A 27,602-nucleotide genomic window follows, 5' to 3' on the forward strand; every position below is an offset into this window, starting at 1 on the left:
GTATGTCCTAGAATTTCAGGAGATGCTTCTTCCACTTGTGGTAACACACTGAAGGATCTGTTTTAGATAAAACAGATTATTATTATTATTATTATCTACCTTAGTAGCTTGATAATAACTTTCTAAAAAACCATGTCCTAAGTTAGTCAAAAGGAAGCAGAGATCAAAGACAGCTTTAAACATATTTAAAAAAAAAAATCAGTGGAGACTTCTGCCAGCATGGATGATTTAACCTGGGGAGGAGGTAGTGGTGGAGCAGCACTAAACAGAAAGTGTGTTGGCCCACTGTAGGACAGTACAGGACACCTGTAAGTAAGAATACTTACCTGAGTAAGCTGAGTGCCAGAAATAGTGGTATTGACCTTGTCTGGGCAGGTTGTTTTTGCAATGGCAGTGGGATCACACAGAGAAAAATTTTAAAACAAGAAAATGGCATACAAAAATCATACAGAGGAAAAGAACATCAAGGAGGAGAAATGGAGAGGTTTGGTGGGATCATGCTCTGGATAGGCCTCGGTTTCAGTGTGGATTTTTAGTTTTATGTAAAGCTGCAAGATATTTCCAGGTGCATTTACTGAACCTGCCAATCCTGGCATGGTGTCAGGGTACCTTCCCTCTGTCATGATTATCTCTCTCACCTTTGTACCATCCAAATTTGAAAGTTTATTTACAGTACTGGAATGTAATAACATTGGAACTGGGCGTGGGAATGTCCACGTCCCGTTGCTTTCTGCACTCTTGTGGCAAACATTAGTTCTGGGCAAGGGTTTCTATGGTTTTACTCTCTGCTTTGTGAAAGATCTCTGTCTAATCCCTAGGGAAGCAGCATTCCCTTGCAGTCCCTCTAATTTCTTTGTTTTTGAGCATCTTGTACAGCTTTACTTAATAAAACTGCACCAAACGGGCGAACGACAGCCATTTAGAAACACAATTTTTGTTTAATCAATAGCTTTGTAGCTTTGCCAGCTCTGCCTTTCTTTCTGAAGGCTTTCTCTGCTGAGTAAGCCAGGGCTGTGTTAAGTAGCTGGGCCGTAATGATTTGGCAAACCTTGCATCTGCTTCCTGCCATGAAGGTTCTGGTTTCATACTCCACTGGCTCTGCTGGCAACAGCCTGGTGCACCCAGTGACCCAAAACACAGGGACAGTACAAGTCCCCATTGTGCAGCCTCCCCCTGCACACCAGCACAGGAAATATTAGGTTTGTAAGTGCCATTTACCAAATAATAATTTGTTTTTATACAAGGGCAGCGATCTAGATGAAATATTTACTTTTCCACTAGCAGTTGGGTTCCAATAGCCTGTAACCCGTGCTGTCTGCTTGGCCTGCTGGGTTCAACAGGTTCCAGGTGAAAATGACTTCCCGAGCTGGGGAAGGTGATAAATCCCAGACTGTCACTTGGAAAAGCCTTTGGTAGTAAGTCAGCAGCAGTGAAATGTTGTTGCCTCTAAAAATGTGGTTCCCTTTAGCTGTTACGTCAGTGGAAGGCTGTGCTGGGGTGGAACAGGGTTGGCTGCCTCTTGGCCAGTAGTTGTGTTGGGAAATAAAATTCAGCAAAAAGGAGTTTACTGGAGAAATGAAATAAACAGGCCTGCTTTGTTCTCAGTGATCCCTTTCCATTTGCAAAATCCTCCCTACATTGGATGCTGGGCCTCTTTCCATTGCTGGCTCCAGCCCAGCAGGAGTTTGTTGTCTGTGTCTTTACTTCGACCCCAGTTTCCATAAAAAAGAGGAGAATAGCCCACAGTTTCCTGCTTTTGTTTTTGGCTAGGTAAAACAAATCAAAGCGAAGGGAATCTGATCATAATGGTTTGGTCTGACATTCTTGGAAAGTTTCCTTCCTGCTGGGCTCTAATTAGCTCAGGGCCTTAAAAATGAGGGGTTTTCACTGTACCTTCTTTCTCTGCTCCAAAGCCCACTGGGCTGCTCATCTTATACACCACATCTTATCCACATTTGGGACAGTTTGACCTCTCAGGAGTTTCTCATGTCCACCCTGTGGTGCTGTTTCTCACCTGCCAGTGACAGCCCAAATCCTGCCTGGCTCTTCCACCTGCTCCCTGCTGGGCTCCTTTCCTCCCACCCTGCTGTTTGCCAGCGTCACTCTGGAGACAGCTGATGAAGTGGCAGCTTTCTAATCTACCTTTTAAGTATTCATTTTACTTGCACACGGTAAAACTAGGCTGCAAGATAAAGAAATGTTCCCTAGAAGCAGTTTGCTTCTTAGTGCAGGTAGTCTCTGTACTTAGGGAAAGTATCTTTCCTTCAAAGGAAAAGCACAGCTTCCTTTCTGCCTCCTGAAAACACAACCACCAGCACTTTTCAATGGGTGAATTCTTTCCTGTCTGGTTCCTCCTTTATCTCAAGTAGAGCTGCTTGCTGTGTAACATGGGGTAGATTTAGTCCAAGAAGGCAGAACTCTTTCCTACTATCCATCATGAGTCACCATGGTCAGAAGTGGGCAAATTTTGATAAAGGTGCAGGTTGCATTTAGTACCTTTAAAGAAATGCTGCAAACTGAATTTTCCTACAGGAGCATTATAAAAATGACTTTGTCATCAGCTTTCCTGCCTGTGTGCACAAGCATCACTTCCCATCTCTTCATTTGAAGTATCACTTGCACTATGTATATATTTTACCTCTTTCTCCATTATTTCCCTGTTATTGACACATTTCCAGTACTAATTCAGATATGAGCCTGAGAGGTTTCTCCAGTCATAGAAAAAGCCAACTTGTTTGCTTAGGAATATATTCATATTTTCTTTTTATACTTTAAGGACTACCCTCCATACCTGCAGCTCCTTCTGAGCTGTTTGTGGTGTGTGTTGAAGTAACCTTACCTGGTTTTCCAAATGTGTGATTGCAGGAGCCCTGTTGAGCACAGTGAATAGAATAACATGAGAAAAGCTCATACACATCCTGAGAAAGCTGTCACCGGTTAAATCACACATACCCTGCACCTCTAATCAGATAGAGACCCTCTGAAACAGTGTCTTCTTATGAAAATAACAGACATTTTTTTTTCTCTGTAATTTTTCTTCATGTTAGTATGTTCAAGCCAAAGTTATTCAAAGCAAGAGTGTCTTTTCAAGAAGCTTTTTACTTTCCTCAAGTCCCTTCCTTAGACAATATGAAAGCAAACTTGGCTTCATTAGCATTAAGGTTTGTAGGCAACCAGGCACACCCAATACCCAAAGAATTTCACTTCAGTATTGGTCTGAACATATCATTTCCAAACTGCTTTGATACCAAGCCATAATTTGCAGCATTCCTGTTTGATACCGAGTCTCTCCCTGCTGATAAAATGAGTGAAACTGAGATAACTTGCTGAACTTCTACAATCATTTACAAGCAGCCAAGGCCAGGTGGTTCTGGTATTGCGAATTATTTTACCAGCTGAACCATTATGAAAAGCCCCAGGAGTTTAGGGAGCTGGTGTATGGAAGTGCCTCTATTGGAAACAAAATTTTAGAATTGGATCATGCATCTCCTATGCAGCTTTCTTCCTAGTCAGTTCTGGTGGGTTTTTCTCATTTTTGGAAGCAGAAGCGAGCCTGGAGGTTTGTTACTGTCCACTGGAATCACCTGTTGTGTGGGTGAATCAGTGCAAGAGGGTCACATAAGGATGGATTTCTTCTTGCCCTGAATCTGTGAGCCCACAGTGATTGACAATGCGGACCAAGAAAGAGGATGAAAAATATTCCTGTGAGAAGGACTTCTGCTGCTGTGAGAGCCATAAAACACATACCCACTGCCTTGTCTTGGGACTGCAGAACACTCGATGCTGGTAGAATTTATATATTGCATTCACTCCTCACCTTTTTGTCTTTTGATGTTGGCCATCTCCTCCTTCCCACCTCCAGGAATGGAGAATTCATCTCCCAGTGTGGGGAAGGCAGCCAGCATTCCTGACTCCTACAGTGCATTCCCAAGGCTGTCCCACTTCCCCAGCACTGGGCTGTGGGTGGCTTCCTGATGGGGCAGCGTGTGGGACATCTGGGTTACTTGTGTTGCACGTATTTGGCAAATATTCCACACCATCTCTCCCCTCTCCTTGCTTTTCTCTGAAGGGCGTCTTGTGTTGTAGCTCTGCATTCAGGTTTGGCACTCGGTCATTTAATGCAGTTGACTGGAGGCTTTCAGTGGTTTCACAGGAGTTTTGGAAAAGTGATTGCACACAGAGCTTCCCCTGGGGTTTCTGACACTGTGAGTGACAGGGCTGTCAGTGCTCACTGAGCTTTTGTCTCTCTTCCTTCGTGGGTGGGAAATCCCACCCAGCTATCCCGGGGTTTGGTCTTTTTTCCACCCTACAATTTATATTCCCTTTTCATCTTCTGAGGAAATGCATGTCACATTTTCGGAGGTCTCGTTCTCACCCACTTCAGGCAGTGCTGAAAGCAAACAGCTTGTTACCCTTCAGCTTGTTCCTTCTGCCGTGCCCCAGGGTGCTTTCCAGAAACAAGGAGCTACAGATGGAGCACAGCAGCCTCTGTGCAATGAGCAGTCCTTCTCTGCCCACCACTGGTTCATTCATAGTCATTGTGCTCCTTCTGCAACAGCTCTCTGTGTTCTGAAACCAGATTGGAGCAAGTGAGAAAGAAGGAATTTTGTATGTCCAAGAAGTGGATTTAATTGCTTGGAGGGGAAGGAAACAGTTTAGTGCAAGTATTTTCACGGAGACATCCTCAGATAAATTTATTCTTGCTTTAGGGTCAGCTGTGATCATGACAAACAGCCAGTGTGAGACAAGAGATTCCCATAGAGAGTCACTGATCCATGTTGTACAGTGAGTGTTTTTGGATATATTTATATTCAGCTCTTCAACAGGGATTGATTGAAGGAATTAAAGCAATGCTTGGCTCCTACTGATGCTGTTGTGTCAGAAATTTGCCGTGTGATTTTGGCAGGTGTGAAAGGCATGAAAGTGTAGGAATAAATGCTCAGCATGTGGTTGGATGCCTGCATGGAGATGGGACAGAACTTTAGGGAAGGAGATAGGGAAGATTCATGCAAGATGCTAAATGGGTCTTGGAAAGGAGGGAATATTGATATCAGAGGGCAGAAGGGTGTTTTCCTGAGGTAATGCTACCTCTTCAATGCTGAGTTTCTGCCAAATTTATTTGTATATATATTGATCAATTTAGGCATTTTGTAGGACTTTGTATTTGGTGGAACACTCATTTTTCTGCCCCTGTAGCCTCAGAACCTGGCAGTTCTTATCAGAAACTGTGAATCTTTTTTCAGGAGAAGGTTGAAATGCAGAGGCCACATCCTAGAAATCAAAAGCAGTGGAGGGAGGCCCTTGGAATGGTGGATGTTCAGTTGCTTTGCAGCTGGATTCCTTCATCTCACCAAAAGTGCTGGAATACATCAGGCAATGCCTGCGCTGTGTGAATCACTCATTCTGTGAAACAGCAAGGGCTGCACAGAGAGAGTCCCGTGAGCCAATATCTGCTGGAGAAAAGAGTCAATAATGTGGCCTGTGATGTTGTTGGGGAGAGGATCCTGAGTTGATTCACCTTGTTCTTCGTGGCCTTGGTCAGACTTCAGTCAAACCATGTAAAAGACTGGTGTTTATACCAGTGAGCTTCTGGGTTCAAGACCACAGTGCGTGTCCCTCCCATGTCACTCATGTGCTGTCTGTCCCTCCCATGTCACACATGTGCTGTCTGTCCCTGCCATGTCACTCGTGTTGTCCCTGCCATGTCACTCATGTGCTGTTCCTGCCATGTCACTCGTGTGCTGTCTGTCCCTGCCATGTCACTCGTGTGCTGTCTGTCCCTGCCATGTCACCTATGTGCTCTTTGTCCCTTGCGGCACAAGCTTGTACTTTGCTGCCTTCCAGATTCCAACCTCTTCCAGAAGAGCTAATTCTTTTTAAATGAAAACCATATCATAAAGGGCTGGATCTGTCATGCAGCTGAATAAACCACAGCTTTCCACACTGTTATTCACCATAGGCGTTCGTGTGTTCTCACTCGCTGTTGTTGACTTCCTGGCTGCTTGATGAGTAGATAACCATATAAAATATCTGGTTACTTCATTATTGGAGAGTGACATAAACTTGGTTATGAAAACACGAGTCCAGTAGTCATGGCTCCCTTTAAATGTTGACTTTCCTGATTAAAAAAAAAAATCAAAAATACAGCACCCATCACTGTTCTAGATAACACTGTGTACACAATGACCAGCCTCCTCCTTTCAGTAGGATCATCTCCCTCTCTTCATCACAGCTCCTCAAAGTCTTCCTGACAGTTTCTGGAATAGTCAAATCATATTTAAGAAACAGTGTTTGCATGTTTGAAAAGCAAAGGGTGAAAAAGCCTTTTGTCCATTAAGCCAGTGGCCTCGGTGGGCGCTGGTTTTGTAGGAAGGTGTGCACAAGATGTTTCCTTGCCTCCACCCACAGTCGGAACTCAGCTCTCCTCATCACTTTCCCAGGATTTGTTAGTTTGTCCAAGCCTCTCCTGGCCCCCTCTGACATCTCTGGGCCGTCTCTGCCTCTCTTAGAGGCTTCACCTCCCTGGGTCACCCTCTCAGAGTTACTGTCCTCACTTTGCACTACAGCTCCTATTACAATTCCAGCTCAAATGAGCACTCCCACTTCACTCCTTCCTCTGTTACACCTTTATTCTCAACTGGATGGAAACCTCGTAACTTGCAAGATGATCAGCATTTTATATTGAAACGTTAAACATGTTGAACCAGTTCAGAAGTAGGCATCTTTCCAGTGATGCAGCTTCGATTTCAAATGTTAATAAAAATTCCTAACATTGAACTCAGTTTGGGAGTGGACAGCTCACAGGCTGGATGATGTGGGGTCTGTCTCCCACTCCTGGTTCAAACCCAGCCCCAGGCAGGAGCTGCTGAGAACTGTTGATGTACATCCTCTGCTTAGTGACCTGTTTGGATTTGAGTTTCATGGCCATGTTTAACTTTCTCAGCTGCCAGCCACACATCCTGTGTAACCTCCTTCCATACCAGCATCTTCCTTTGTGGTTGACATTGGATGCACTGTAGAGATGGGATTCCCTTCTCAAACCTTCATTGAGACCTGATAGGAGGTGGGAAGGGGAGAAATTTTGTCTTCCATATGGAAAAACAGATGGCATTTGTGCATGTCTAAATAGTTGTCCTTGTGTGGGGCACTGTCATCCTGCCCACACTGACATGCCACAGCAGAAAAATTAAAGCTCCCCTTCTCCCTTGCCTCTCCCACTCTGTGAAGATGTTGTTCAGTCTGCCCTCCTTTTGCATTTATTTTCCTCCAGTGGGCTTTAGAAAGAAATGTTGTGCTTAGTCCTGGCTCTGCATTTTATGCTGGATTACTTGTGGGTGAGTCACGGCAAGCTGGGTCACAGGGAATGACTTCTCTCATATTCTGTTCTGAGGTCAGTGGTGATGTGCCAGGCTGGTACTGCCTAGCTCATAGCAATGTTCCCTTGCAGAAACAAAGCCTTGAGGAGAACATCTGCAGGGTATGGCATGTCACAGGTAGAGAAAACATGCTGTCCAGCAATCAAGTATCAGCCAAAAATGATTAAACCTTAGTGCTCGCACTGAACTTTTCCCTGGAAGCATGTCTCTGCCTGCTCCTTCTCCCCCTGTTTTTGGGATACAGCTGTAATGGGCCCTTTGCTCAGTTCTCTGAGGCCATGTTGGTCTGCAGGGCTGCCCCAAGGAGCTCTTCCTATTTAATGTGTTGCTGAACTTACACAGTCACAGCTCTCTGTGAGCTGGTTCTTTGGATTTCTGTCTGTGGGAGGGAGAGACAGCCTGCTGTCCTCATTTCCTTCTTGGCAGCTGGACATCCTCCCTGCCCCTTGGAGAAGTGGTGGCTGAGGTAAGTGCAGTTGTGTGGAGAGCAATCAACTGTTTGTCATGCATGTTTAATAAGCAGCTGGGGTGACAGCCAGGACACCTTGGGTAGCCTTGATAGCCGAGAGTTTCTAAAGTGATCCAGCATTTGACTCACGCCAAATTATTTGCAGGCAAATGGAATGGTTTGACTTTCGGAGGGAGGTGATGGAGGTGGTCTTAATTAATGGCATTTCCACTTCTGGGTGTCTTTTCTTCAGGCTTCATATTTCTTTCCTTTCTTCATATTTCTCTCTTTCAGTTGCTACCCTGTTTCTGAAGAAAAGTGCTGCTGGTGCTGCTGCTGGTATTTTCTATCAAACTTACCTCTAGTCCCAACTTCATATCTCTCCCTGAATGATAAGAGTCCTGGAGATTTCTCCAGTGGTCTCTTACCAGCCAGAGTTGCAGCTGTTGGAAAGATTTTAACCATCTCCTGAATCAGTTTCAACCAGCCCTTGGCATTATCCTCTAACTCAGATTTGGGTTTTTTATTGAGGATCACAGTGGTTCTGGTGAAGATTTGGTACATGACCTCAAGAACCTTGAGGTGCAGCCGTGCATTGGATGCAGTAGGAGGCTTTCCACAGGCTTTGGTGCACTTTGGCTCAGGCTTGTGAAGAATAACAGGAAACACTGGAAAACACACCAAGGGTAAACAGAGCAGTTTAGTTACATTAACTGTCTAGAGGAGAAACTCCACTAATGACCCAAACAAACAAAGCAAGTGCATTCGTTCAGCATTGCTGTGGGAAAACAGAGGGCTGGTAATTGAGTTTAGCTTAAAAGAGTTACACAAGAAATTGGCCAGCTCAGGCCCAGAGTGTAATTCTGGCATCCTGACCCAGTTCTGATTACTGCACAGGCTTCAGGGAGGCCAGGGCTCCCAGAGACATCATGCTACTTTTTATTCATAGCAGTGCTACTTTAAAGCCTTGCTCTCCAAAAAAACTGCATCAAAGAGATCTGTTGTTGCTGCCTCCCTGTGACTCCTGATCAGATTTGCCTTGCTGTGATTATGTTAACAGTCAGGACTCAAACTGGTCGGTCAGCTTGTTCCTGGCCTCACACATGATGAGCAGCAGTAAATGTGCTGCAGGACTCCTCTAGTGAGGCCGTGGTGTGTTTGACTGGTAGGAAATGCATTATTTATATTAGGAAAGAAGCAAGGAGTGTGAAACCAGAGTCCCAGGGTGCTTACTCTGAGTAAACATGGAATGAAAGGAGTTGAAGAGCTGAAGGACAGTCTGAGCTGTCCTTGCTTGCCTTTGTGGAATCTCATTGTCTTCAGGAGGGGAATGTGATGAACTGAAAGGCTGAAGTTTCCTGTGGGGTTGGGATGGAGGAGTGACTGTGGTATAACAGCACAAAGGGAAACTGAGTCCTGCTCATCCCTAATGGCTCTGCTGGCCTTGGAAAGGGTAACAGGCAGCATCTGTTTGTGGCTTTTGATAAAATGGACATTTATGTCTCAGGGAGCACATAGGGCAGTGGGTTTGCAGGGCAGTGCAGTGTCATTTTGACATTGCTACTTCTAATCTAAGAGCTTTTCTTATCAACTCTTTGTTCAAGATCAGTTTATGTAAGAATAGAACTTCCCAAGGCAGAACATTTCAAGAGACTGATTACCTGCTTCTAATTCCAGGTGAATTCTGAATAGCAGGTAAGATTAGATGGTCACAAATGAAATGTAAACTATGGATTCAGTTTGCACTGGTGTTTAGTACAAACACACACTGCTCTGTCCCATTTATTTCTATTAAAAGGAGGGAGACTATTCATTAGTGAAAAGAACCAGCATGGCATTGCATTTACTACGTGTTTAGGGAAACCTGGCCCCTTTGATGTAGCTGGAGACCCTTGAACTTCAGAAAAGAATGTGTTAGCATGCTAGGGTATGCCTTAGTCCTGCAGGTCATTTAATCATTTTCTCAAGTGAGTCATTGTAAGGTAAAGTAGATGCTGAGAAAAGTTCTGCATTGCCAATTAAAACAGGCTCCAAAGGTGTTGCTGGTTTCATTCTACCAGAAACTCATCACTGAGAGGCCAGGGGGGGTTGCCTGTGTACCTTGAGGCCAGATCCCAACCTATTGTAAACTGGCAAAGCTCTTTTGCTTTATACCAATAAAGGTATTCCTTTCAGGCTCAATTCCTTTATGCTTATGACTTTTAAAAGTATTTCTGTTAACAAAACAGGAATGATTCCAAAATGGGTAGATTTCCACACATGTAAGAATTGAAGGAATTTCAGAAGAAGCCTGTAAATAACTTGAGGGGTGAGTTTTGATTCATTCTTTATGGGCAATACATTTTCTGCCTCAAAACTCCTGCAAAATAAAGCATCCCACAAAAGACTGGCAGCCTCAGCATTTGTCCTAGGCAAGACATCTTCCATGAGGTCAGGTTTAAAATAAAGTTAAGGACAGGAATGTACTTATTAGTAAAATGCTGTCCTTGTTTTTTGCCAACAAAATCTCATTTTCAACATATTTTACAAAAGATAATTGAAGCTAATTGGAAAGAGAAAACATTTCTAAATTAACAACCCGAGACCAAACACTAGACTTTTCTGGAAGGGATGAAATCAGGGATCCTAAAGCACTTGGAAAGTCAGGAAGATGATTTGTTTTCAGCCTTTTGAGGGGGAACAGCTGACCAGGAAACCATTCAGGAAGCTGCCAGAACAGGAGGCCTGCCAGATCCCATCCCACAGAATCAGTAGAAACCCAAAAAGGACCCAGCTTTGAGTCTCAGCACTGTGGCAGTCACAAAGCAGACAAGCTGCAAGGAACCTGCCTGGTCTACCTTAGAAAAGTTAACAGGATTGCTGCATGCCCATGAGCCTTCTAAACTGGTATTTTGGGGCAAGCTTTGTTCTGGAAGATTCCTGACAAGCTCACATCCCTTGCTTCATGGTACTGAGCCCTTCCTTTCCTGACTTTCAGGAACACAATCTTTAGATTGGCTTATTTGCATTGGAGAAATGCTGCTGGAACTTTAATCCTAGCATGTGAGGAGTTTTCTCTGTGTGCAGAAACAACATGGGTAAAATATTTGGAGTGAAACCCAGGCTCCATTGAAGTCAATGGCAAAACTCCCATTCACTTCAGTGGAGCAGGAATTTCACTCTTTACTGTTTTGAAGTTAGAATTACTAATAGACTGTTAGATTATTCCTGCATGCATCAAACGAAATGTGCATTGATGTTAGTGTTTCTGCAGTGTTCAAAAACCACAAAGGTTTAAAAACAAGAGTAACTATGAACTTCTGAGTCTAAAAATTATATTAAATGTAGTTTTTGCTAGAAATAATAATAATAATGTCCCTGGAGATAAACCTAAAATAATAGACTCCACCATATAATCTTCACTGTAAGCTAAAAATAGCAGAAATGGTGGTTTAATCTAAGCCATAATTATCAAAGTGCTGAAGTGGGTTTTGGTTCATTGCAACTAGAAATGGATGTCGTGTTTGGGCTCTGAACAGTCGAGTCCCAGGACTGGGGAGAAGCAAAGCCAAGAGCACAGTCAGAAAGCAAACAGGAGCCTCAGATTTGTAGGAAATAGCATGGATTAAACAGTGCATATTTAAAGGGACTGTTTCTGGCTTGCTTCAGCCAGCCAGCTGGAGACCCAGTGAGTTCTGTGTTTACAGCCCCAAATTGGTGATGTTTTGCTACAAAGTGACACTGGCCATAGAAGGCGCCTTTCTTCTGAAAATTGTTTTCCATTTCACCTTGGAATTGGAGGAGTGTTACTGTTTCAAAGAGTTATTACTCTGTATGATTCTGAAAAAGGATTTTAATGTTCATTTTGAAGTAGGATGGAAAATCCTTAACTCACTTTCTGTGCCAGGCAGGTTGGTGTGATGGGCTGAGTGTAGGACGGAGTGTAACAGGTGACCTTGGTCACACCATTTTTCCCTCTTCACAAAGTTTTACCTGCAGCAGTGTTGTCTCACCTTCCCATAGTGGCAGCAGGGATTTATTCTGAACCTGGACCTGCAGCCCAATGATGAACACTCCCCTAATGATAGAAGGGCCCTGAGGGGGAAGTTGGATGCAGGTTGAAGTAACACGTTTCTGTTTCTGAGTCCTTTTGGAAATCCTCACTGAATGTGTTTGAATTCTTCTGTGTATTTATACAACACAATCTGCTGTTTGTTTAGATGGTTTGTTTTGCTGAGTGGGTCACATTCTGTCCTTGCTGAGATGGGCATGGGGCAGTCTTGGTGCTTGTTTGGACAGTGCTTAGAAATGGGGCTTGGCTTTGCCTCAGGCTCCAGTCTGAACACTGCTATTACAGAGTCAGAGGCTAACTGAGGTTGGAAGGGCCACTGGAGACCATCTGATCCAACCCACCACTCAAAAAATGATTCCCCTCAAAGTTAGATGATTGTACAATACCACTAATTTAGAAAAATGTTGTTCCTAACAGTATATTCCAAATGCACACTGGTGCAAGAACAAAGTAGGTTCATCTCTAGATCATTCTCTCAGTGTAATTGTAGGGATCCTGTCCACTAGATTGGGGAGAGCAATCCTAAATTTTCAGTAAATACTCCAGCAGACACCCTTCTCTGAGCTACATCACTTCTCCAGGTTCCTTTCTCATAAAACCTGGGAGGAAAGTCCATGAGAGTCACATTTAAGTGCTTCAAACACACAAATACCAAACACTTCGTGAAATTAAGGCAATGGATAAATTGAAGGGACCTCTAGTTCATTTATTGAACAGGTGCCCAGGGCAGGACCTGACTGATTGTGTGTTGTATCTGCAGCATGTTGTTCACCTGTTAATTGCTGAGAGCGTCATTGCTAAGGGCAGTGGGAAACGAGAAACTCACATCATAACTTAAGAGGTTTTTTTCTCTTGTATTGTTCTAATCCAACAGCATGGGAATGAGCCACGATGATGATCATCAGCCCTGTGCTGGGAGGTCTCACATTATGTCTGGAGAATGGGTGAAGGGCAGGAACCCAAGTGACCTTTCCTGGTCTTCCTGCAGCCGAGACGACCTCGAAAACTTCCTAAAGTAAGGATTGTGCTAGTGTCAAAAATCCTACCAGGCAAGAATCCACTTGGTTGCTTTAAAGTGAAAGTATTAACAATTTTCCTTTTAAAGAAGTGTACATGTGTCATTAGGGTGTGCAAATTTCAATCTGTCTTCATTGCAATATCCCCTGAAAACTGAGGATTGAGAAGAGGCAGAAGAATTTCGTGCAGTTGTCAATGTGCTGGTAACAGCTTTTTAAAAGTCCCATATTCTTTTTACAGAAAATGCACTTCAGTTTGCAATGACAGAAATCTGTGTGCAGGTGGCCTGCAGAAGTCTCTGCTTAAAGATGCTGCTTTATGCTGTGGCTTTAACTGTCTTGTTATTAAATAGCTTTTATTTTATTGAAACTTGGCTTTGCCTGGAGGTAATTCTGATGCGTTTTCTCACTCCTCAGTGAGTGTTGGTCTAAAACAGTTCACTGTAAACTTCTTTGCCTCTGCATCCATGTTTCAGCTCTTCGTATTCAATTGTTCAGGAAGGATTTCTGTCCTGCTGCTTGTTAAATCTCATGTACTACAGGAAGCCCTGGAATTGTCTGAACTCTGCAGTTCTAATCTTAAACCTACAGTGCAGCTCTGTCAAACAGTGCCTGGCACAGTGCTGTGTGCATGGAAAATTTCCCACTCTGGGGGTTATAGGTGGGAAAGAAGGGAAAATAATGAAAGAAAAAGAGATATTTGCTGCCACATTAATTAAAAAAGGAAGTTGCAACTGAACTCATCTGGTTGTGTCTGGCCCCCGATATGACAGTGATATTCCGATTTGTAAAAGATTGTTGTGAAGGCAAAGAGAAAAATCTTCCCTTTATGCCCGTGATGGATAAGAAAAAATACCAAGGGCTCGGAATTCAGCTGTGGGGATTGAGGTGACACACGATGGAAGACTTTGTAGCTGTCACTTCAAGGCCACTGCAGCTTTGGGCTGGGTCGCCTGAGGGCCAAACTGAGTCTTTGTCAGATTTCTAGGAACAATTCGGACGAATGTTTAACCCGGAACGTTGTGAATGTCTGTCGTCCGTCCTGCCTTGAGGCCTGGGGCCGCGTGTGAGTTCCCAAGGCCCTTTTTATCCCTAATTCTCGGCGATTTAGGCGGCTTCCAGCCGGAACTGCTTCACGCCTGTTACCGAGAGGACAGCGGCTCCTCTGTAGCGGCGATGTGACCTTTCCCTGAGGCACATTCTCCCTCGCTGCCCTGGCAGGTCCAAGGTGAGCGTGTGTCTGCTGGTGACCGACCCGCGGAGCCAGCACTCCGTGCGCCTCCCGCACAAGCTGCCGGGGATGCACTACAGCGCCGACGAGCAGTGCCAGATCCTTTTCGGCACCAACGCCACCTTCTGTAAGAACATGGAGGTAAGAGCGCGTGGGTTGTGGCCGGGAACGAGGTGGGAATAAAGCTGCCAAGCCCCGGGGGAGAGAAAAGGAGTCTGTGATTCCCTCAGGTTCAGCGCCGCCGGTGGAAAATCGCGGCCTTGAGCTCCGTGTCGGCAGCTCCTGCTTAGGCCTCATCCCTCTTTTCCCGCTGGTAATCCCTCAGAGCAGACTCAGAAAAACTGCACTTGCTTCCCTTTGGACATTGTTTTGCTGAAATGCTCCGTAGAGATTGTTTTCCTGGAAGTTCAGCTGAGGTGAAAGCCTGTCCTCACCCGGAGCCAGCTTAGCTGGGTGCTCCACAGGCCTCGCCTTCAGACCACCGCAGCGTTCTTAGGAGCTGACTCCTCACTCTGTGCTGAGGGAACACTGATGTCTGCTTGTCTCCTGAGGCCTTGCCGAGTCCTGTGCAGAATCCTGGGTGTTTTCTAAGGCACACGGTGTTTTATCAGGATTTGGCTTGTGTCATTGGGGTTGGTTGGCAAAATGGAGACACTGATGGCTGCTGTCCCTAGAAGTGCAGGTCGTATTTGGGCTGAGGATTCATTCTCTGGGATTTAGACAGCCAAACTTTTCGTAAGGTCTTGCACATCATCAGATCTTTTCATTCTGAGCAGATCTTAGCCCCTGCTTTAGACAGAGAGTAAGGTAGTGCTTGCAGTGTGGCCTTGGAGATACCAAAAAAAGGTCGTGAAGCTGTATTGGGTCACCAGCACCTGGTGCAGCGTCCCCTCCTGTACAGACAGGCAAGAAGCAGACGGGTTTCTTGCTTTTAATAACTGGCCATTTGTAATTTTAATTGTCCCTCATTCCCATTCTGAACAAGCTTGGGATCTTAAATCAGTGTCAAGAAATAAAAATAATAATCAGAAGTAACTGAGGTTTCTAAGTGCCAAATTACTAACGCTGTTGAACACATGCGAGTCCTGGGAAAATGCTCTTAGTTTCACATTAGCTGTTTTATTTATCTTGGACTTGGAACCTAGCTAATATAAAACAATAGGAAAAGATTCTGGATAGGTTGTATTTCCCAGCTCCATGAAGAAAATGCAGACCACCAGGACTACTGTACTGGAAGCAAAGTGTTAGAATATAGATCTGTAAAGAAAACCTCAGATCTACCCAGCCTGACTCAAGTTCTTCCACTTGTGTGGGTGTCACCCAGCTGGACTGCTCTTGGAAGAGATTTTTGCTATTTCCCTTGTTGTGATAAAAAACCATTTTGTTTCTGGATATTGCAGTGCCTGATGAGAATGTCAGCCCACTGGTAGGTGGTCAGCATTTCTCACACAGGAGTTGCATGTCCAGTCTGGAATTGCTTCAGGGACTTGTTGCTTGCCAGAATAATGTGCCAAGAGGCACCATTCTCTGTGAGATGCAGACAGCAGGTGTTGGTGTCTCCCAAGATTTTTCACCAGTCTAATTATTTGACACTTTAGAACACAATGAAAAACATGCTTTTTTTTCCTGCCTCTCTCCCTTCTCCTGAAAAAGAATCATTTTTTGTGAGGACATTAGTGCTTCCTAATGAAAAGCCTGGTAGAGCTTCAGCAGATTAAAACAAATTTGCAGTCCCTTATTTAGAATGATTTCTGTTGCAGATGTGCATTAAGAATTAGCATTCACCCTGTGAAGTTCTGGATCAGTTGTGTCACATGCCATTAATTTAAGCAAATATTTACATCCTGTTATGCTACTCTGAACTGGTGTTTGATGGCAAGGAAAGGAAATTCTTTAGAGGAAATGATCACTTTTGATTTTTAAACCTCTGAAGTTTGTGTTCTTTTCACCTTTGTGTTCCTCAGGCCTCATCTGCAGAATACTTGTATCATAAGTCTCAGAGCTGTCTACAAAAATATGAAACAAAAAAAAAAATTGGCACTGGTCACTGGCATTAGCTGTAGAAATTATTGGCAAATACAGCTGTCTCCTCTTTTAGCCAATGGTAATGTGGTATTTTTAATTCAATAAAGTATTAAAAAAATCCACATGTAAAAGCAATAAACATTTGACAGTAAATATTTGTTACGAAAAGGAAATAAACTTCAGGAAATGAGCCTGCTCAATCTTTTTATGATTACATGTGTCTGCTGCCCATTTTCTTATATAATAAAAGAGTTACATTACAATATTTCTTTGGAGATAGTCGAGCTGCATAATTATATCAGGCAAACTAGAGGCCCTATATTCAAAAATGCCGTGCAATTTGGTTTAGAGCAGACTTCAGGAGTTTGAGGATTCCAAAATTTCAGCATTTTTGAGAAACTGCAGAAAATTTCTGTGCAGTAAGCTCTCTCCTTTAACAGCATCAAAGCCCAATTTTTTTAAGGAATATAATCTTTGCTTTCACAGAAGTCAGGTCCCTCAATGCTTGGCACTGGCTGGGCCTCCAACACCAGTCCAAGAAGATAGTTAATCCATGAATATTCACCCTTATCTGCATATTTGAGATTGCATCCCCAAAATTCTTCATCCATTTTGTTTTTAGGGATAACTCTGATAACTCTTAAAACAAAACTGTAGCTCTCAGGTTTATTAGTTTGCCAAACCAGCTATCCTGCATCTATTCTGCTCCAAATTTACAGAACAGAAATTAAAACATATGAGGAAGGCTCAGCTTTACATACACCAAACCTCAACATTCCTTTCTTCTTTCCTCCTACATTTTTAATACTAAAAAATGAGTTTATGATAGTGAGGTGATCCGTAGTCTGTTGTAATCTAGGACCTGTAAGATATATAATTCAGGGTCTGGCTCTGTAACATCGATGTTGGGCAAGATTTTCTAGTGCATGTCACCTCTTTAAGGAGCTGTGAATTAGGCTTTTAGCCTGGGTTCCTATTCAGGCAGGGAACAAGTGTCCAAGGTCAGGCTGGACAGGGCTTGGAGCACCCTGGGATGGTGGAAGGTGTCCCTGCCCAAGGCAGGGGGTTGGAATTGGATGAACTTCAAGTTCCTTTCCAGCCCAAACCATTCTGTGATTCTGTGATTTCACTTATCTCGAGACCCTTCAGTGGATCCCCCTTCATATCTAAGTTACAGAGTTTTCTCCTGGAATGTGCAAAGGGAACAAAGTGCTTCCCCGTGGTGCTTTCTGTTCATCTTCCCCATTGGCAATGTCAGGCATTGTCTGATCCATGCAGGGGGCTGTCTAGCAGGGTGTACAGGTGTGCTCTGCCGTGCCAGGCATGCTGCCTGGCTCCAGCTGGGAAGCTGCTCAGTCTTGGGAGAGCTTTGGCTCACCTAAGAGATTACACAGTGGCCTTTATTTTGAGGGAGGCAGGTTGCTTTTAGCAGAAATTAAATAGCTGGCTGTGTCATTCTCGAGCTCTGAGCAGCACCGTGATAATTGCAGGAAAAGCTGAGCAGAAATGCACCCCTGGCACTGCACAGGGGGTTATCAGTGCACCCCAAACACACATCCCAGGGGCTCTGGCTGCTCAGTGCTGAGGTGAGTCCAGGACTAGCATGGGAGCAGTTGTGTGAATTACGGGCAATTCAACCTGTCTGACCTCTGTCCTTCAGCTCCACACTGGGCTATGAATCAACTATTGTGAATTCATTTGACCCTTCCTAGAGAAGAAGCAGAGAACTTCAACCCCAAGAGCAGGAGTTAACCCTTTGCTGTCCCTGTGTTTGTTCCAAGAGGAATAGCATGGGTGGTTTCTACTGAATCTCTCAGGGAGCAGAGATGATGTTTCCCCCACAGAAATTCATCAAAACACGTTTGAAACCTCACATGGAAACATTCTGCGTGTTTAATCTTTATTTTTCAGGCTGGCACGCCTACCAACAGAAGCTTTGGCACTGAAATCATATTTATGGGGGGGAAAGAAGTGATTTCTATCTCATGTATCCATTTGGCTTTTTGTTTTATAAGCCTTTTGGCTTATTTATTATTAACACATTTTTGCGGGTTTTTACGTAACCGTTATTGTCCAGCATTGTTTTGAGTCAAAACTGGGCTGAGGCTGGAGTGGCACTTGGAAGGAGATTAACATTGCTATAAAGAGATTTTTTTTTTTCTGACAAGGGACACTGTCAACTCAGCTGTAGCTGGGAATGTGAATTTTGACATTGCACTGTTTTTAGAAATACTAAACCAGCTAGAATTGGCTCCACTGTTTTTCTTCAGTTCAGGTTGTTTTTTAACAAATGTAGGTGTTTTCCAATATCTACAAGTTACAGAACAAGAGGGCAAAGTTGATGGCAAGCCAAAGGAGACAAAGTAGATTTCTTGGGTGATGTAGAAAAGGAGAGGAAGCAAAAACCAAAGTAGAAAAAGCCAGCAATTGTAATGATCAGGTGGATTTTATGTACCCCTTCAGTTTGTGTATTTGATGGTGTGGTGGCAAGTATAATTCAGCAATTGTAGGTCTCTCTGTGGTCTTGATCTTGCAGAGAAACTGCTGGAGTGGCCTTTTGGGCTCTGTGCATGGGGATCAATGAGCCTCTGTTTGCCTTTTCTCTGCAGGGCCATTTGTGAGATGCAGACCATGATAGTGAGCCCTATTATTTAGTAATGTATAGAATATTTACAAGAACGTGGTAATTAGATTGAAAACTGGTTTGTTCTGAAAATAATAGGTTGCATTGTCATTTTCTGTACAACCAGATACTTTGTCTTCATAGCAATACTAATAAATCTGGAAGAGGCTGGCTTGGGTATTTCTTGAAGCTTGCAGGATAGAAGCCTGGCAACTCTAAAATAGAATGAGCAGGTTTTTTTGGGGTTTTTTGGGTTGTTTTTTTTTTGAGAAGTAAAGGTAACAATTAACTTAATTGCCATTCTATAGTTTATAGTTTTCCTCATGTAGGTTGTTACAATTCAGACTATTTTCACATTGCCTGTTTCTGTGAAGCTGAAGTGTCCTATTTCACTGCTTCTGTATGTTGCAAAAATGCCTTTTTCTCTTTATTTTCAGTGGAAATACTTTTTGTTTAAGAGAGAGAAAGAACGAGAGAGAAGCAGAGTTCCTGCCTGGGCAGCACAGCCCAGTTTACAATTATTGGAATGCTTCAGAAATTTTTGTACGTGTTTCAGTTTGGAAGATGGTCAAAACACATTCTGGTGCAGTGGTTTAAAGAAAAATAAAAAGAGAGAAGGGAACCAAAATAAAATTATAAAAATACAACGTGGAAATTTCAGAATATAAACATAATAAACTCTTAACAATAGTAGGGAGAGCCTATTAAGAATTAAACACTTGAGCTTGGCAATTCTTCATTTCTTATTAAGACAAGGGGAGGGAGAAAGAATTAGTGTAGCCTTGTGATGTGGCATCTACAGCTAAAGTCTGAACTTTACAAAATTAGCCAGAATACGATTGAGTATCAGCCTGAAAATAGTGTATAACAAGCTTGAAGGGCATTCAGACTTCTCCCACTGGCCTGCTGGGAACTTCCTATCTGCAAAACACTTCAAGAGAAACTCCATATGTATTTCACAACCACATCTGAATGGTGTGTGTACATATTTATATTTATTTTTCTGTCTCTTGCTTCTCTTTTCCCATGGCCAAGAAACACAATCCATGATTTCATTCTTTTAATTTTCCTGTTTTTTTTCTTTTTTAATGGACAACTCTGCCTGTTCAAAAAAATCAATGTTTTTCATGTCAGACAATCAGGTGTTAAGGCCTGAGGAGTTCATGGGGAGCTGTTGAGTGAACATTACTCTTAAGAACAGCTCTTTTAAACATTGGTAATAAGTCACAGTACAAAATTCCAATCCTTTAAGCCAAAGACTCTGTTCCAGTGCTTTGTTCCATGTGTCTCTACTTGCAGGTTTGGCCATATAAAGAACACTTCCATGATTCTTCCAGCTGATATGACATGTACATGTTGTGTCCTCTCGTTTAAGATGCTGAAACCTGGGCTCAGCAAAGCTGAAGAAGAGCTCACACAGTAAGATCTGTGTGTTGGTAGAAAAGTGCATAAAACTTGTCCTTTTCTTCTTGGATTTGTCCATGTCTGTGGGTCCCTGCAGCTGGTGCCCTAAAGGCGTTGGAAAGATTTGTATTCAGGATAATGTTTTGCCATTAATTAGCTTGTGATCTTATGAGTGCTCTCTTTCCAATCTCTTTCTTTTGACTACTGATTTAATCCCAGGTACATGAAAAAATTAAACAAAACTGGTGCTTTGCAAAGAAATACTTTAGACTCCAAAGGTTTTTAGTTTTCCTTGAGAGCACCAGAGACAGCTGAAACTAGAGACAGGTGTTTTCCTGTTTCATTGTTTGCTTCCCCATGTACAGTTTAAAAAAAAACAAGAAGTGTTTCTATTCCTTTGTGCCTCCCTTGCGGTCTGGGAGTCTTCCACTGCTTGTCTGGCACCATCTGGGAATATCAGCTCTAGACACAGATCAGCAGTTTGGCCACTGAGACACGGATCTGAGCTTCACAATTATCTTGTCTGGGTCAGCACGTGGATCCTTTCCAAAAGTGCCTTCCAGTCTTACAGGATTTGAGTTTGGAACACTTTTCATCTCGTTTTCAGCAGCAAGAAGCTCCATCGAACAAAGCTGCTCACCTCCCTTGTGATTGCTGTGGGTTGTCTATGCACCCAAAATTAAAGACAGCGATGGTGTAGAAATTTGGGGCATTGTTTTTGCCACACTGCGTAAAGAATTGCTGCTCAGAAGCTTCCTGTGACGCTTTGAGAACATTTGCATCGTGCTTTGAACAGGAAAGCAAGAGTAAATTGTGTATTTATTGTACCAAAAAGGTGTTAATTAGGATTCCATTCATAAGCACATTTTCTCTCCTGGGTAGCAATATGCTGAGTGAAGACCTTGACAAAGTAAGAGGGTTCTGACACTTCACTGGAAGTCAACCTATTTCGAAGCAAGCCTGTGTGTTATGAGGTCTCTTGCTCCTCTCCCTTAAGGATATTTACTCTTCCTATGTTCTTATTCATAGTCCCCTCATTTTGACAGAAAAATTGCTTTCATGGAGGTTTAATTCTGCTGCTAGAAAGAAGAGGTTCCTCTTTCCAGTGGGGAGCAGAAACAATTTCATCTCCGGAAGTCAGTGTTTCATTCCTTGGCTGCAGACAAGGTGAGGCAGTGAGTGTGTAGGGAATGAACAAGCTGCTGCACCATGTTCCATGGTGGGAAGGACATCTTTATTCATTGCATTCTCATTATGCTTTGGAGGCTTGGAAGCTCCCCTTGCAGGTAATAATCTGAGGGTTTGAGTTGAGGGTTGTTGTGAGTGTTGCCCTTTCTTGTGAGCCCGTGTGAGCTCGTGGGGCAGGATCACACAGATTTTAGCAGCAGTGGGGATGGAATAGCTACCCCAGAAAGAGCTCCAGACTTGCTGCCTTTGGGAAGGAGCTGCCTCTGCTTCCTCCTCATTTCCAGCTGCAGCGCTGAGCTAAGGAACCTAAAATAGATCCCTTCGCTGAGCCTGGGCTCCGAGTCCGCATGAGGATGGAGCCCCAGGACAGGGAAACACCGACCTGGAAAAGTGTGAAAAGCCGGGAAAGGTGGGAAGGGCGAGAGCCAGTCTGGCTTTAGCTGGGGCAGGCAGTGACACAGGAGCCTGTGGCTGTGACAGTGAGCAGAGAGCTCTGAGCAGCTCTGGTTCAGCTCCTCTCCCTACAGACTTTCAGCAAGACATTTAATCCCTCTCTGTTCCTCATCTTTCCTCCTAGAACGGAGTGATAAAACTTCCTTTATCCCCAAGCTCCCAGGAGTCTGTTTAGATGGTGAGATCTCTGAGGGAGAGAAAACACCTGGCACAGTGAGGCCCCTTTGTCAAATGGATGCCATTATAATCCCTGTAATCGGAAGCGCCGCTCACCTGCCGAGCACATCTCCCCCAGCTTGGGAGCTTCCAGATCGTGACCTCTCCCAGGACTGGTTCCTAACAGCTGTGCAGACAAGCTTTCCTATCTCCCAGGAGTTTCTGAGAGTCTAAAATTTGCACCTTTATAACCTTTATATTTCATTTTATTTCGGTTTCTAAATTTTTTTTTACTGTATAAATTCCTTAAGAGTTCAGTTGAAAAAGCATTTCTTTTTTCTTTTTTTAAGTAATTTTAATTTTTTATTGAAACTCTACTTCTCAACAGCCATCTCTCTTTTTAAAATTTTATTTTGCTCTTGGAAATATTTCAAACTGGGAGCTGATCCAAAGATGACCTTTCCCCACAGACAGTTTCAACAAATCAATATTTTTCCAGTGTGAAATATCTGTCACTGGAAAATCCTCACTGGCACTTGTTGAACACTGTAGGGAATGCTTTGCAGGCAGGGACCTGCCATCTGAAAGCTGGTTGCTGAATGCAGAATTAGCACTGAAACTGTTCTTTTGATGGCTTCTTCTGTATCAGTATGAGCTCTGAGCTGCCACTCACATACATCAACTCCCTTTCAAGTCCTGCCATTTCTCAGTCGGATATTTCCCCACAAAGCTGGCTGTTTAACCATTAAAAAGTCACTGCGACTGCTTTGCTGTTTAACGGGGAGTTTTGTTTGGGTTCCTATTGCAGCTGAGGAGGATACACGATCTCTTTTGAAAAGAGCTATTAACATGATAAAACATCTTGGGAACATGCAATCCCAAAGCTGACGGTTTCATCTTTGCTGGGGTATCTGAACACTATTAAATGCAGGGGACTGGGCTAACGAGGGCCTGGGCTTTGTAGTGGTGTGGCACCAGAACACAGAGCTCAGCGCTGTTACCAGATTTTTCTGTAACTGTTTCCTGAAATATGCTTCGCATTTAGGATTCGGAATCAAACACAGGGATGCTAAAAAAATTCCAATGTTTTCCATACCTCAGAGATGGGAGATTTCACAAAGGTTGGTGTTGCTGAGAGAGGTATTTCCTTTGTTTATCTCTCTGCAATTATGTGTGTACATGTACATGTAGGCATAGATACACACATATATATACACACACCACACCCACCTGTATGTGAATATTTACACCCTCTGTACTCTGGGCTGTTCTGCAGGTGCAAACACACATATTTGAGGTGATCTCTGCCCATTGCTTCCCCATGCCAGGGCTCATACTTGGCCATGTGACCTGACTTTATCACCTTCCACGTTCTTGTGGACTATGGAGGGATTTTTGGTTGCCACCCAAAACTGTACAAAAAGCTGCTTCGTTTTTATAACTTCGTTTCTACCACCACCCACTCTGTCTTCTCAGTTTTACATCAAAGAGCAGAAATTAACCCTCATTTACGTGCAGTTTATGATCCAGGGTCCTGAAAGCTGAACAAACACTGGTCTTGTGTAATGCACAGGTATTTAGCAACAGTGCTCATATATGTGTCTAGAACAACTTCTTTAGGGATGTAGTGAATTCCATCACATCTTCTGTCTGGGTCATTCAAGAGATTTGGTCAGAGTGTTTCTCCACACATTCTGCTCTGAAGTTTTGTGGTTATATGCAAGAGAGAGGCTAAAGACTGGAAAGGTGGAAATACTTGCTGTCTGCATCTTTCATTTCCAAAGCTTCCCTTCATTTTACCTATCAATATTGTCCCCAGCCACAGTTTGGAAGGAGGTTTTGCTGGTAGTGCTTTCACACTGTGGTTCATTGCCCAGATTTGTGTTCTTCCTGCTCATGGATGATCAATTGAAGTACTTTTTGATTTTAGTCCTCCCCAGAAGGCAGGAGGTTGAGAATCAGGGAGCTGTGGGGTGGAACAATGAATTTCTCAGTAAGCTCTGAAATCTCTGCCCTGTCAATCCTTCTGCCTCAGTGTACCTATCAATAAAACAGTGTGTGATGTCCTCATGGCTAATTGGTGCTTAAGTGCTTTCAGAGCTGTGGGTAAACCACTAATTAGTCACAGTCATTTAGTCAAATTACTGAAGACTGATATTTTCCCATATGCTCTATTTGTTCAGAGAAAATGTCTTGAAAATTCATTGATTTAGGTTTCCCTGGAGTATTTGCTGTTGTTTGTTTGTTTGACAATGACTTTCTGCATTGTGGTTAATACAGATTCTGAATGGTGCTGTCTGCTTCCAGTTTTTGTGAATGCTCTTTGTGTTTAAATAGTGCAAAATCCTCTTTCCAGAGAGAAATGTGGAAATGGAGCAGGATGCAGATACTGCTGTGATAACTGTTTTGTTTCAGTATGTTCTACATCGTCGCTGGGACTGGGATTTATCTTGTCTGCACCCTCTCTTGTACAGATCTATTTTATAGAGACATGATCTGTTTTATAGAGACATACCAACATGCCTGTACACAAGACACACATGCACCCACAGTCTCTTACATTACATTGGGGAAGAACCATGAGGCTGAAGCGTGTTGACTCAACTATTTAATGAGGTGCAATAAATCTTGACAAGACCAGCTGGCACTAGAGTCAGGTTTCTCATCTTTTTACCATTACATTGAAATGTGAACAATAGTGGAAAGAAATGTAACTCTTCTTTGTTGTTCTTTTGGTACTCACTGTATTGAAATCATCCACTTCCATGGAATGCAAAGCATGGTGGATGCTGTGGAAAATGTTACCCATGCAAAAGTCCCTTTTCCTGGTGCTTTTTCTTAAATTGTGAAAATGTTTGGATGTGGCAGGTCACAGTTGTGGTCAGCACTGAGATCCCCACAGCACACACAGGCTGAGCAGAGCAGCAGCACTGGGGAATGGTCCCCAGAATATTCCCAGTCTTTGACCCTGCCTGTCACCAAGCTCCTCCTTTGCTGCACAGCACACCATGACATACTTTCCTCTTTTCTCATTCCACCTTCTCCCCAGGGGCAGTGCTGGCTGATTATTGCTACCACCAGCTGCAGTTACTTGAGTATCTTTTTTTTAAAAATAGGAGTAATTAAGCATCTTGGACATTTGGCATGGTTCCAAAGCACCCAAGGTGGCCTCCCATATAGGATTCCATTTTAATGGACCAGATTTATTCCTGTGAAAAGAAATCTGTTTAAATAGCACACTTTTTGTTTGGGGTAGGTTTTGTTCCTGTCAATGGCATCCATCAATCTCTTTCATGTTTCCAGCCTCACCACTTAATGCCAATCAACCCTTAAAAAATAATTGCTCCCAAACCAACTGGATGCCTCTGGATTCACTTGAGAAAGACTGCCTGAGCTTTGAAGTGTATCCCATAATGATGGCTGGCATCTCCAAAAGTACTGACTGCATCTCTTTGCTTTGTGATTACAGCATTTGATGTGTGCTGGGCTCTGGTGCCTGGTGGAAGGAGACACATCCTGTAAAACCAAGTTGGACCCCCCTCTGGATGGCACCGAATGTGGAGCAGACAAGGTAGTCAGAATGCTCAGCAGAAGGCACTTTTTGTATCCCAGCATTGGGAATAACATTTCCAAGATGTTCAGGATTTACCATAAACCCATAGCTGGTCGTGTTCTGGGTTGTATTTGAGGTAGAAAGTGTGCAGAGCATTTAGCCTGGCGTTGGGGGAGTGGGGGAAGATGGGGAAAGGAAAAGAGGCTGCTTAGAAAATTTATAGTTTCTACAAGTAACTCTGGATAATTGAGCTCAGATTGAGTGATGTTCTGTTCTTTTTGAGGTATAATTTGCTGTATTTATTTATATGTGTAATTTTTGCAACTTTGACTGGTTTGGTAACTCTCAGCCCCCTCCTTACTGGTTTTGGACTCTAATTTTTTTTGTCTGTGGTATAATTGGGGGAGGTAAAGAAGGGTAAGATTAAAAAGCTGGTTGCTGAAATCAAGGATTGGAACCTTTTCTTTGCTTGCAAATAAAGATAAACAATGACAAGAAAAACTGGGTCCTGGAAACCATGACAAGGAAGTGGAAAAAAAAAGGGTTTTCAGGCCCATGTTTTTCTAACTGGAGGAGTCCTGGTGACTCTTTCAAAGAGGTTTTTTAGCAGTGCTCACTGTGTCACATCCTGGACAGGCCAAGTTTGCTGCTTGGTCAGGAGCCAGCACAACCTATTAGAATCAGAGGGATTTGAGGCTTTAGCCAAGTTAGGTCCAAAATACTTCAATCATTTTGTACATACTGGGAACAGTGCTGATGAAGGCATTGCTTTGGGGTATAATTTCTTGGACTCAGTTTCTGTGAAATGTGGGGCTTTAAGTTCTTAGATAATTATCTACTTTATAAAGTAAGGGGCTCTGTTCTGTGATTGTTTTTTTAATGACAGAACTCCCTTCAGGGGCTTGTTGGTAGTGACACTAAAATTTCTGTGTTTCACCTCCTCCCTTCCTTCTTCTCCTCCTGCCATCTCACCGAAATAGGTGAGAAACTTAAATGTGGACTTGTTGCAATCCCTCAGACGTACTTTCAAGTCCACCTGTGCAAGGTCAGGGCTTCTTCCCAGGCTGTGCTAACCTGATTGCCTTGCAGTGGTGCCGAGCTGGGGAGTGTGTCAGTAAAACCCCCATCCCTGAGCACGTGGACGGGGACTGGAGCGTGTGGAGCCAGTGGAGCATGTGCAGCCGGACGTGCGGAACAGGGGTGCGCTTCAGGCAGCGGAAATGCGACAACCCCCCGTAAGTCCTGACACCAGCCTGGCTCCTTCTGCCATGCTGGCAGCCTTTTCCCTCTTGGGCAGCCCTTGTGCAAGAGTACAGGGGAGAAATGGGCAGCAGAGCTGTGCAGAAGCCCTGGGAAATTTCTCATTCACAAGCTGCGATGACCAGGTCGGAATCCTGGAGCGACTTGAAGTAAATTCTGTGGAAGTGGCTTGAAGGGTCACCTTTGGAAGTTTCCAAAGATAGATACAGTTGAATTAGAGACACATAACTTGGCAGAAAAACTGATGCTGTTTCCCCTCCAGCCTTCTCAGGGAAGATACAGTTTCCCTCGCCCCACAGTGAATGAAGAGGGGCTGGTCTGGATCTACAGACCAAAGTGAGCCAATGTGCCTTAGAGATGAGTTTTGTAGAAACTGCTTGCTCAGGACTTGGGGAGCAGGTGGCTGACAATGGTCAGAGTGTCCCAGAGCTGTGTTGGCAAAGCCTCTTGAGATGCTCTGTAGGTCAGGATGTGCTGCATAAGAACAGGAAGGTTTTCAAGCATGCAGAGAGCCCCGGGTGCTGTTTGGTTCCTGCACAGTGACTACAAACAAGCTGATGCTCTCTGCATGGGCTTGGATTTTTTCTGATTCAGGATGAAATGTAGATGTTGACCTTTATCCCCCAGGTCAGTTGAGGCCCATCTGGAAGTCTCTTCATCATTTTGGAGTCCTGAAGAGGTTACAATGGTGCCATTTAACTGGCCACCCCAATTGTGTTTATTATAACTTCACAGTCTTGGGAGCAGCCCTTCAAGTGGAGTATCTATGACTTTATTCAGATTTTATGTTTCCTTCTACACACAAAGTACCCAAAGCT

General features: G+C 43.6%; 1 protein-coding gene across 1 annotated transcript in view; it reads left to right on the forward strand.

Moving 5' to 3' along the window:
- ADAMTS17 (ADAM metallopeptidase with thrombospondin type 1 motif 17) overlaps positions 1-27,602 on the forward strand; it is a 154,833-nt gene that overhangs the window by 64,915 nt on the left and 62,316 nt on the right. Inside the window, exons 9-12 of the mRNA XM_066328254.1 lie at positions 12,750-12,890; positions 14,113-14,263; positions 25,441-25,542; positions 26,614-26,759. Of these exons, the coding sequence (XP_066184351.1) occupies positions 12,750-12,890; positions 14,113-14,263; positions 25,441-25,542; positions 26,614-26,759 (540 nt within the window). The remainder of the gene's footprint in view (positions 1-12,749; positions 12,891-14,112; positions 14,264-25,440; positions 25,543-26,613; positions 26,760-27,602) is intronic.

Source organism: Sylvia atricapilla, chromosome 13, assembly GCF_009819655.1.
Source record: "Sylvia atricapilla isolate bSylAtr1 chromosome 13, bSylAtr1.pri, whole genome shotgun sequence".
Lineage (NCBI taxonomy): Eukaryota > Metazoa > Chordata > Aves > Passeriformes > Sylviidae > Sylvia > Sylvia atricapilla.